The following is a 12,252-nucleotide window of genomic DNA, read 5'->3' on the forward strand; positions in this document are numbered from 1 at the left end:
GCATCTTTTCATGTGCTTACTGACCACATTTTTTTGAAGTGTCTGATCAAATCTTTTCCCATTTTTTATTGGGTTATCTTGTTATTACTGAGTTTTTAGAGTTCTTAAGCATTCTACATACAACTCCTTTTGCCAGGTACATGTATTGTAAAGATTTTCTCCCACTCTGGCTTGTCATTTCAACAACGTACAAAGAGGAAAAAATGTATTTAAAACTTGATACAGTCAAATTTAAGAATTTTTCTTTTGTTGTTTATGTTTTTTGTGTCCTTTAGCTTTTATATTTAGGTCTATGAACCATTTCAGGTGAACTTTTGTGTATGTTATGAGGTAAGGTTCAATAGGTTTTTTGTTTTGTTTTGTTTGTTGGAGGGCCATAGCCTGTTCCTCTAGCATCCTTCGTTGATAAGGTTTTCTTTCCTGGTTTATCTACTTTTTTATTTAAAGAAGAGATAGAAAGAAAAATAAAATTAACATCGCTTCTACTCAAACCACTGCTATCTCAGTAGAACAGAAAATTCCCACACCTTCCCACACCCCTGTACCTTCCCACCTCAGAGAGCACAGGCCTGAGCAGCAAGCTCCACTGGTTCATAGAAGCAGCAGTTTAACTTCCAGACAACTAGTAAATGCCTTTTTCTGAAGCTATTACATGAATTCACACAGAAAGGAAAGAAGACGTAAGCCCTCACCTTTTTCACAAAATGCTATGAAGTGTGCTGGGTATAGTATTTTCACACATAATTGTTCATTATGGTTTAAACCAACACCAACAGAAGCAACGACATGGCCTTCAGCTACACAAGAGGGGTAAGCCTATGAGGTGCCAATAGCAGTGCTTTGAAAATCAGGACATGGAGGTCCAAGCTATGCATCTTAACATTCTCAGTCCCCTTTTGTCCATCTGTAAAATAAAGGCGTTGCATGAGGTCACATCTAAGATCCCTTTCCAATTAAATATTCTAGAATGCAAAGAAGCCTATTTGTTCTCTCTTCTAAATGTCAAGAAAAAGAGCCCCCAAAAGGTGTTAAACGATGAGCATTAATCAAATGCTGAATACTGCATTAAGAGCAAATTTTCTTTTTTGTTTGTTTCCTATTTTATCCAATGCTTCTATACTAATTAGACATCATATCGTCTTACCTTCTGACTTTTATCATTTTGAGCAGTGCATACCACCCAATAACCCAACAATGCATCTTTATTTCACCTATTCACCTCAAAAAAAGTCAATAAAAACAATATATGTTAGAACATACAACAACTTTTCAACTTCAATATGCACCTGAGAATCTTGTTAAAATAAAGATTCTGATCGCACATGTGTAAGGTGCAGCCTTACAAGCTCCCAAGTGATACAGATGGTGCTAGTCCTTGGAATACCACTTTGAGTAGCAACGTGTTAAAAGACTGAAGTCACAGTATCTGTTTAGGTAGCCTAATTAATGTTAATATCACAAGTAATCAATACTCTACACAACCAAATATTTTATAAATTAGTCTTATGGCACTGATTTGAGCAGTATAACCTAACTAGTTCTCAAGAGAGTCACAGTCAATTTAATTAATTTTTAGACCTTTAAGTGCTCCAAGTCCTATTTACAATGCAAAGATGAGGCAATATGAGTTTTGGCTTTGTAATAAAGAGCAGAGGGACTGTTAAAAGAATTTTCATATGTACCCTCGAGTCAAAGAACAAAACACATTATACAAATGTACTTCCAAATAATTAAAACATTTTACACTAATATCACTATTATATGTCTGAGAAGACTGAAATTATTCTAACTCATCAAAAACAAAAAAAAATAACATAGTTGTATTTTTAGTTTATAAAAAACTTCTGAAAGGTTCAGCAAATCGAAAGTTAGTGTACATAGGAAGGATCTACAGCTCTGCCAAGAACACAGCCTAATACAAACACTGCAAAGATAAATTTCAATAAATCTTACAAAATAGAAACAATGGCAAAAAATGTAAAAGGGATTTAAACAAACTAGACTGGTCAGAAGGAACAGCTCAATGGGATGGAGCAACCCCCCTCATCATGAATTGTTTGGCAATGGAGTGCTCTGACTGCAGAGGTCTCAAATCAACAGTCCTAGCTTCTAAACCAAGAAACGACATTTCCAGCCATTTGCTTTCTCTTTTAACCATACCTACTACCTATGTTCCCTCCCGCTCCCTCTCTCTTACGGGTTATTTGAATGCAACAGAAATGTGTGCTTATGATAGAAAATCGGAAAGATACAGTAAAACTCAATGGAAGAAAAAAAATCTATGAAATCCCACTATCCAGATACAGCTATTAATATTCTGGTGTCTATCTTTACAGTCAGTTTTTTAGAATTATATGAATAAATGGTAAACTTTTTCCTACATCTTTAAATATCTCAATACATTAGTACCTAATCGTTAATGCACCATAAGTTACTTAACTAATCTCCTGTTAAAATTTGGGTTGTTTTTGTTTTCATTTTTTTTCCTATTATAATACTGTTATACACATCCTTATATATAAATATTATATATATTTTTATAATTTCCTTAGAACAAATTCCCAGAAGCGTGTCAAGGTTATATTTTTTTTCAATTTTGTAAGAGTTGCCAAATATCAAGAAAGTTGTGAGAAGTTGTCAGAATGTCCAGGAAGATTAAAAGAAACTATCTGCATCTAATTGTATTCGAACTCTCAATAACAACAACAAACCACCACAAAAACATCAAAAACATAAAGCACTTACTATGTGACAGAAGCTGTTATAAGCATTTTACATGTATCAACACATTTAATACAACTTCTGGGTTGGCATTACTACTATTATTATTATTCCCACTATTTTACATGTGAAGTAACAGGTACAGAAAGTTGAAGTAATTTGCCCAAACAGCGAACAAGTGGCAGAGCTAAGAAACTTAGGTTCCAAACTCCACACTCTTAAACACTGTACCTTCTCTTCTCAAACTTTTTGATGTCAGGACTCCTTTATCCTCTAATAGTTACTGAGAACTTTAAAAAGCTAATGTATAACCCACTTATTTATGTAGGTTATCACATAAAAAATTAAAACTGAAAACATTTAAAATATTTGCTATTTCTTTTTTGAAAAAGCCAATAAACACATTACTGTTAACATAAAGAGCATATTTTTATGAAAAATAATTGTTTAAAAAAAACAGTAAAAAGAGTGTCACTATTTTGCCATTTTTGCAAATCTCTTTCCTGTATAATTTACTGTAAGACAGATGAATTTTCATGTATGATACTGCACTCGAATCGACTGAGATATTGTACATCATGTACCTCTGGAAAACTACACAGTACATTCCTGAGAGGACAACAGTAAAACAGGCAAATAACATTTTAGTGTAAATATATAAAAAGTTTTCATCTCACACCCACTGTAAAGGTCTCAGGGACACACAGGGGTCCCCAGACCACACTTGGAGAACCACTGCCCTAGCTGGGACAGTGCATGAAATACAGAACGGCTGAAAGGCATCGTCTCATGAACATACTTGCCTTTAAGTATTCCAAACTTTTTGGTAAATCACTTACTCAAGAATTAATTATTAGGTGTATATTGTGTGCCAGGTAGCCTTATAGGCACTAGAAATACAGCAGAAAATGAGAGGAAAATATTCCCCACTTTGAGGTATTTATATTCGAGTAGAGAGAGAGAGCAGTAATCAATAAATAAATGAGTCAGGTATTCTATCAGATGATAAGTGGTACAAAGAAAAAATAAAAGCAGGAGTTTTAAAAATAGGACAGGGCAGAGAAGGCCTAACTAACAAAGTGGCGTTTGGACAAAGATCTGAAGGAGGTGAGGGAGCGAGCCATGAGGCTACCCAGCAAGAAGTGCTCCAAGTAGAAGGCGCAGCAAGTACACAAGCCCTGGAACGGGAGCCTGCCCTCAGGTGCGCAGGGCCAGCGAAGAGGCCACTGTGGCTGGGGTAAACTAAGCGACGGGAAGAGGAGGAGGAAATGCAGTCAGAGTTGCAGGGCTGGGGACAGATCATGTAGGACCCTGCAGGCACTATAAGGTCGTGGCCTTTTCTGTGAATGAGAATCACTGGCAAGTTCTGAGTGAGGATGGACATGATCTGGTTTCCATTTTAAATGAACGTAATGACTGCCATAGGATTTGGAATGCCCAAGACCCCAACATTGTGAGCTTAGGCTGATGCTGCCATTTAGCTTATTGAGAGCAAGGCAGACAAAATTTTTTGTTGTTGATGGCAGAGCAGGAGTTTCAGTATTTTTTCCTTGTTATTATAAAAAAAATCCTTTAAAAAATAATGCATGTGGTAATCATAAGAGTGAAGTTCCAAAAAAAACAAGACTGTATGAGACTCATCTTTATTTAATTTGGCACTGTTTTAATAAAGCTAAAACTGTGGTTCATGGTCTTGACAGCTTGCCTCATCCAAAAGGAAACAAGAGAGAGGGAAAAAAGATAGAGACAGACAGATGAACTCAAATTCCTTTGATCTGGGTCCTAACTCTTAGGGGATCCCAGAAAAATCAATGAGTCAGAGAAAGGGGAGTAAGATGTAATCCAGAATACTGATGACAACAGCTGTCTGTCTGCCTACCTGTCTTCTGAGATCATCATCAAGGTATGAGATCATCGCCCAAGCCAAAGAAGGCAGGGCAAGATGGGGGTCCACCAGAGAACCACAGGGCCTGTAGCATCTGACTCCGTTTCTCGGGGGCAGGAAGTCAACACCACAAGGCACTGGTTTTTATCTGTACCTCTTAAGATGCAAGTCCATGTGAGTAGTGATAAAAACTTGTACTGGGAAAACCCAAGGAAAACCAAGATCTCTGGGGAAAATTAGAAAGAATCTCGTACATCAAAAGCCTCCAACGGCTTCTCTGTAAGCATATGACAGCAGTAAGAGCACTGTCATGGGAGTAAGAAAATAAACTCTCCTTCCATCTCTGTCACCAATTAATTACGTGACTTCAGGAAATTAACCTCAATGGGCCTATTTCCTCACCTTAAATTAAGGAGAGGACAAGAAAATACCTAAGGTTTCCTCTAAGCTCTAAAATCTCTTGAATATAAACAAAAACATGTTTTTTAAAAGCTCACGTTAATATTTAGAGTACCAGGAGGTCCAAACCGTAGATACTGATGAAGGTTCTAGAGTTTTTCACCAACTCTATAGACTCCTGTGTGATGTGAACACAAAGAGGGGGCCCATCTTAAAGAGTTAACATTACCAAAAGGGGCAAAAGCTGTCTGCCTGCCATCTTCCTTCAATCTTATTTTTATGAACTATTACTCCCCTCTCTCCAACCCATACTATTATAAACATATAGTTCAGAAGCAAACTGTAATGATCAGGGAACTAGAAATTACAGAAATAAGGAATTAAGTATATAAACGTCAAGGGATGAGAGAGAATAAATGAACTAAGAAAACACTTTTAAATTACTGATATTTTTGAATAGGTAATATGTATGTGGTACAAAAGATTCAAAAGGTATACACAATTAAAAGCAAGCAAGCAAAACAGTTTTCTAAGGAATAAATCAAAGAGGGCACTTAGAGGACTTCGGTGTATACTGTATTGTTTCTTAGGCTGGGTAATGTGTCATGGGTTTGTGTACTGTATACATAGTTGTTGTAATACATATTCTATATATTCTTTTGTATTTATGGGGTATTCCACAATCATAATAAACTTAAAACAGAACTCAATTGTTTTTTGGAACAAAGGCTTTTCCACCCCAATCCCCCAGCTCTCCATCCCCTCCTTCTCTGAGATAGTCACTGTTACTGGTTTCTTACAGTCTTTCCAGAGATATCCTATACACAGACAAGTGCGGGGGTGGGGAGCTAGGGTGTGTGGGGGGTGGGGGGCGGAGGGAGTGTATTCGCACATATGTGCTCGAGAGACAGAAAAAAACAAACCGATTCCCCCAACTGTGCCTCATCAGTCAGGTGTGTAAGTCATGTGACCAAAGCAAACCCAGGGAACTGCTTCAGTCCTTTTCTCTGCAAGGGAACTCTGCCCTGCTGCTGTAGAGCTGTAAACTAGGAACGCTGCACTGGCTGAATGCGGGCACAGAACCTGCCTGGTCAAAGCCCTGCATACTAGCTGTCAAGAGCTGAGCCCAGATCAGTACAGCACTCCAATATTTCCTTAGCTTCAGAAATCTCAAATGTCCATCTAAGGTCATTAGTTTTCTAATCACAAAGATCTAAATAGGTATCCATAGTGGTGATAGAGGCTTTAATCCACTAATTGTGGCTGGATCAGAACACTTAGATTAAGCAATACACATCAGAGGAAGACAGACAAGGGCACACTGTACATCCTGAGATGTGGAACAATTTTAATTCTGAAAGCCATGCTTTCAACAGCACCTGCTTTGGACAATAATGGGCTAAGATACAGGATGGTGGTTAGACGACTCATTTCTTCATCCAAAACATCTCAAAATACTTTGATAAAATCTTGATTTAAAAGGCTTATGCCTGTCTACGGCCATGCCACCCTAAACATGCCCAATCCCATCTGATATCAGAAGCTAAGCAGGGTCGGGCCTGGTCAGTACTTAGATGGGAGACCACCTAGGAAGACCAGGTACTATAGGCATTTAAAAAAAAATAAAAATTAAAAATAAAAGGCTTATGCCTATTTATTAGGGGAAGTATGACAAACCAGATTTCTTCATTCATTTAAAAAAAAAAATACTGACGGTCTACATATGCCAAAGTCAGGAGCCAATAAACAGATAACTATATTGCTTTTAAGAATCTAATGATCTAATTAGGGAGGCAGGTAAAAATGATAGTGTGCATTGTAAAGGTGATGCTGTAGGAACGAAGAGAAGGAAGGGCTGACTCTACCAAGAGAGATTTCATAAAAAGGCAGCATCTGAACTGGATCTCAAATGGTCCACCAGCAGCAAGCAGGATTAAAGTCTTTATATGCAAGTATGCTTCACCAAAATCGCCACACTCCAAATGCTAAAGGAAAACTGTTAATAAATATACAGTGTACCCTGGATCTTTGCTATAATATTCAGTTTGCTAAAATTTAATTTACAAGACTCTGCTTCTTGTACCTTGTCTAAAAGGGTTTAATTACTTTAAAAATCTCATTAAACAGTAGTTTCACCTATAAAGCATATATATTCATGGAAGTCCAATTATTTTATTGTTAGAAAACCTATGGCTCACACAGTCTAAATGCCTTGACTTTTTTTTTAAATGGTTGGCTTTAGTTTATAATGCTTCATAACCGATGCTTTTTCATTTCCTATATTAAACACAGCTGTCATATTACTGTTATAATCCATAACTTATTCTGAAGGCTTTAGCTTCAGAAGAAAACAGTTAACAACTTCACAAAACCAACACATTGCTAAAGTTTTTGAACATTTAGGAATCACAACTATTGGAGAAATTAGTTTGCTATTACTACTTCCTATACCCAGTTTCTCTACTTTTACACACACATAGGCAAAAGAAAAGAGGCCCATGTGCATGCTTTTCTCCGTAGACCTTTCATTCTACCTGTATCCAACACCCTTGTCAATTTCATCCATACTTGTATTACATACTATTATCCTTTGAAAATTTTATGAAGTAGTTGGTCCAACAGATGGGTGGCTAGCCCTGCCCAACATATGTCGTAGGAAAAACAGCTCTTAGACAAGACAAGAAAATATTACTAACTCCTTTCCTTTATCTGGCTGAGAACAGTGAGACCCTCTTAGGGGAAAGCAATCATCTTTTAACCTTTATTAAGAAAAGCTACTGGACTGAAATCACCTGTAAGTAACAGGGTAATCAAAGAAGGGAGAAAGAGTTCCAATGCTAACATGTACTCCCTGAGATAAAAATATGTACTCGTCCATAGACAGCAGAGAACTAGAATGTTACAGAGGGGGAAAAATAATCCATGTCAGTGTAATTGGGAGCTATTTCATCAAGACAGATGGGAAACATTCAGATAAGCACATTATCTTGTTTAGAACACAGAGCTCAACAGATCTGGGGGAGGAAAGGAAAGGCAACCTGGAATGCAGAGCATACATGAACAGAAAAACGCAACTACTAATGACTCATGGTCTTATTTGAAACACCAGAAGAACAAAACAGTAGCAATATCATTCCTTTTTGTCCCTTCCCTGTCCATAAAGCTTAACATGATAACATCTGATCCTGTCTTCAGATGGATATCTGTCTTTCAACATACTATCTAAGCGCTCCCCAAGGAGAACAGTGAGACCAAGTCTGCCAAAGACAGTATCTGTCGGGACCAAGGAGTCTCATTCTCCCTTGACTGAAAGCCAGGGGATGAAAAGAGGTCCCCAAATGCCACTTGTATGAATCTTTCAAGATATGCTCTGAAACAGGAAAACACTAGACTACATTTTAGCAGAAATCTAAAAATAACAAAAGAACATTCCCTATTTTTAGATATCTAGCTTACAAGTTTAAAAACACGAAAAGTAAAAGAAACAAAAACAAACTGGAATTTTAAAATGTTTTAAAAGATACTTTTGAATTGGGAAAACTGCTCTTAAAGATAAAATTTCAAAAATCCTGCATTCTTTCTGTGTTACTGCTCCCCTGCTAAAACTTCTCATCTCCAAAACTCAGTGTCCCAGTCCTATGTGTAATCAAGAGCATTTCCAAAGGAGCAAAGATAATGTAGAAAGGCTATACCACAAAAGAGAAAGGACAGCTAAGAAAAACTTTTTAAATATGCTTTCACAACGACATAAAAATAGAGTACAGAGTAGTGCTTAAAGACAGTAATGTATAAAGCAGCAAAAGTAATTACGTACATTAAAAACAGTGACACAGACTATAAAATAATCGATTCAAGGAAAACAGTTATTTTTTCCCCACACAGGTCTCCTCGCTGAACTGCAGTACACATCTAATTCAAAAGCTATGTCTGAATATAGAACTTGCAATTAAAAAAACAAAATCCTATTAACATTTTTATAATTACAAAAAAAAAAAAAAACAGAACATGCAGTATAGTTACTGGATCATTTCTGTTTATCCCCATCTATCTTCCTTCCTATCTCCATCCAATCCTAGTACAAATATGCCCAACCTTTTTTAAGAAACCTGTGGCAAATAGGATTTGCAGGAAATAAGGAAATTACCGGACTGTACAGCCATCATTAACATCTCAGGTTCCAGTAGTGTCATGACAGATTCTTCTCAGAAACAACAGCCCGCAAATATTAAGGAAAAAATTCAAAGTTGCAGAAGAAAGATGTTGTCTTCAGAGGCTACCGGAGCTTTCATAAATTCAGTCTTCTGCCTTATGCTCAAATCTGACTGTGAGAACTCACTCTCCTTCTCAGCGCAGTTATCAGTCTGTCCACCCTTCAGGCAAGTCAAGATGGCAAGTCAGAGTTGAATTACTGCCGACAGGAAACCAAAAAGCTCTCAAGACATATGAAGTGTGGTTAAAACAGTAAGTAAGCTCCTCCCCTTGCTATTCATCTGGGAGGGGATGGGGGCGGTGGGGAGGAGAGAAATACAAAAAGAGATCTTCAGAAAACCACTCGACTGCTTTTACTCCCTCTTTTTTTTTTGAGAAGAGAAGATGAGGTTTTGTTCAAAATCTTAGTGTAAGTGACTCTAATGCTAATGCAATTTAGAGCAACAGATTAAACACAATTCGAATAATTCAGTCTTGTAAAAGAACCAGTCCAGTTACTGACCCATTTAATGGGAGGTGGGGATGAGGATTAGGCACACAAAAACACATACGTACAAATAAATACGTATGGTGAATTAGTTTTCAGAAAGAGATCTAATGGCTTTTTCATCTGTGATATTTATAGATAACAGGCTAAGGAAGTTAAATATTTAACTACAGAAGCTCAACTATTTCTCCACCCCCCACTCCAATTAAAATATCTGTTTCAAAAAGTCATCTGAATACATTCCAAAGTTGTCATTTGTCTTTCATATCTGCCAGTCCCCTATAAGAGCCCAGACGTGCTCCTAAGTGAGACCTGTGATCTGTGAGCAGACAGCTTAGTGATGTTATCTGACTTTCCTAAAATGCTTCATGATCTTGCTGGATGTATGGAATACATAAGACGACAGTTCCTATATATGAGTTTCCTTTTCCTGATAAAGAAACTCAATTCTTTTGCTACCATCAAAGCAGGATCTTCTGAATAAGCACGAACATGGGCATTTTACCTTTTGTTGCAAAAAAACTAAAACCCTTTCAAATTAAAGCAATTTTCAGTTATCCAAAATTAAAAGCTCATTCATTCCCTTCACAGTACTTTCTACTGATATTCATAATAAGAATATTTAGGTGTTTTAAAGCATATCTGTCTTTTAAATAGATGAAAACTAGAAATCCATGTTTACAATGTTTACCTAGAATTCCTCAGTCTTTTTGGTTCAGTAGCAGCCTGTATTTTGAAAGCCTGCTGCTGCAAACTCAGACTGGTGAACATGTCAGTGCTTAGGAGCCAAACAAATGATCAATGAAAGTGCTAGGACACCTTAAAAGAGAAAGTAGTCTCAGAATGACTGAGGGCAATATTTCGTTATTAGAAAAGAAAAAGCAATGCAGATTCGGGGTGGCAGAGATTCTGTGGAGGAGAGCAAAACTTCCTTTCTTTCTCACTCCAAGAACATCATGTTTAAAAGAAAAGCCAGAAAAGCTCTATATAGAACTGTGGGAATGACTCAACAGCCAACAGAGTGGCAGCCAGTGTGGGCTAACTGCTGCTCTGGGAAGAGAGAAACATTCTCACTGGTCCCTTCTGGCAACCAAGCTCTCAAACTGTCTTGCAAAAAACGGGTAAATTTCAACTCTTCGACTGTGTTAGTCTGGTCAGAGGTTAGCGACTAAAGGAAAAGCATCCCTAAAAGGCTGAGTCATTCTTTTGTCCCTATGTGGGCTTTACAATTTGCTGTGTGAGGGTTTTTCAAATGAAACACATTCTCACAGTTCTGTGCTTACAGGAAAAGAAATACAAATTATAAGATTCCTGCACAGGAGATGGTAGGAAGGGCAGAGCGCTGTTTCCCTCCTGCCGACACTTCTCTTTGCTGTATGAGAATGCTCAGAAGGCCATAACCGTACCCTCGCCCTACGGAGATACTGACAGCCATGGTAGTGGTAGCAGTGACATCACGTTTCAACTGACTTGATAACTTTTTCACAGCAATTCCACACCCATTATCTATCTCATTTGCACTTTGGGATAAAAGGAGCTAAAGAAAAGAAAAACAGTTTTGAAAACAAAAATCTAAAAAATTAATCTTAAAAAAAAAAGCTACATAGAGGTGGTTCCATAGAGTCGTGGTTAGCACGTCTGCTTTACACACAGAAGGTCCTGGGTTCGAGCCCTAGTGGAGCCACAGCTCGCATTCCAGGTGCACCAGGCCCCCCCAGGTGCGCCAGGCCCCAGGTGCGCACAGTGAGCGCATAGGAGGAGACACCCCGCCTTCAGAGATCCAGTTCTTAAGGGGAGACAGCAACATCTGTAGGTCAGGGTGGAAGTGGGGGAGAGGGGGATTTAAAAAAAAAAAAAAAAGCAACATAATCTTTTCCTCCTGCTAGGATTTTGCATTTACTCTGAAGTGTATCAGCACAGAAAGAGAAAGACAGGTTTCACAATTTTAGAAGTCTGAACTCCTATGGCAACTTCGGTTCCATTATTTTTTGTGCAAATTAGCAAGATTTCATAGAAAGAACTAAAGTAAACTCTGACAAGGCTCTGCATAGTGAACATAATTTTCAAGTTAATGGCACAAAGGGAAATATCTTAATTTCCAATAAAATTAAAGCTCTTTTGCTTTTCATCATAATTCTATAGCTAATCAACACAAATTTAATATGATCTACAGTCTTTACTAATCTACTCTAAAGGGACTTGACTACTCCAAGATATCAAGATAGTCCATTCACAGAGCCTTCCCACCTCCACCAGCCCCCAAAGGCCTTTGGTGTTCACATCAGGAGGAGCCAGACAGGTTCTCATCCTGCCTTCCTACTGGATCTGTTATAGTTTCCAGACTTTTCTGGAAATTTTCTATCTCCTTTTTTTTTTAATTTAAGTTTATTGGGGTAACATTGGTTAATACAATTATATAATTTTCAGGTGTACATTATAATTTAACATCTGTATATTCTATTGTGTGTTTACCACCCAAAGTCCAGTTTCCTTCAGCTATCACATATTTGATCCCCTTTATGCACTTCAGCCTCCCCCTATCCCCCTCTAT

The 12,252-nt window shown here is 37.6% G+C and overlaps 1 protein-coding gene and 1 pseudogene across 2 annotated transcripts in view; one reads left to right on the forward strand and one right to left on the reverse strand.

Moving 5' to 3' along the window:
• Positions 1 to 11,475, reverse strand: part of MRTFA (myocardin related transcription factor A) — a 90,653-nt gene extending 79,178 nt beyond the window's left edge. The window contains exon 1 of one of the 2 annotated variants that reach the window (XM_036237550.1): positions 9,150 to 11,475. In XM_036237550.1, the coding sequence (XP_036093443.1) occupies positions 9,150 to 9,195 (46 nt within the window). In that variant the 5' untranslated portion in view covers positions 9,196 to 11,475. The remainder of the gene's footprint in view (positions 1 to 9,149) is intronic. The other variant, XM_036237549.1, reaches the window with a different exon arrangement.
• LOC118614807 lies at positions 6,498 to 6,616 on the forward strand (annotated as a pseudogene).
• Positions 11,476 to 12,252: the final 777 nt, after the last annotated feature.

The sequence above is a fragment of the Rousettus aegyptiacus genome, unplaced genomic scaffold (genome assembly GCF_014176215.1).
Source record: "Rousettus aegyptiacus isolate mRouAeg1 unplaced genomic scaffold, mRouAeg1.p scaffold_m13_p_2, whole genome shotgun sequence".
In the NCBI taxonomy this organism is placed as follows: Eukaryota; Metazoa; Chordata; class Mammalia; order Chiroptera; family Pteropodidae; genus Rousettus; species Rousettus aegyptiacus.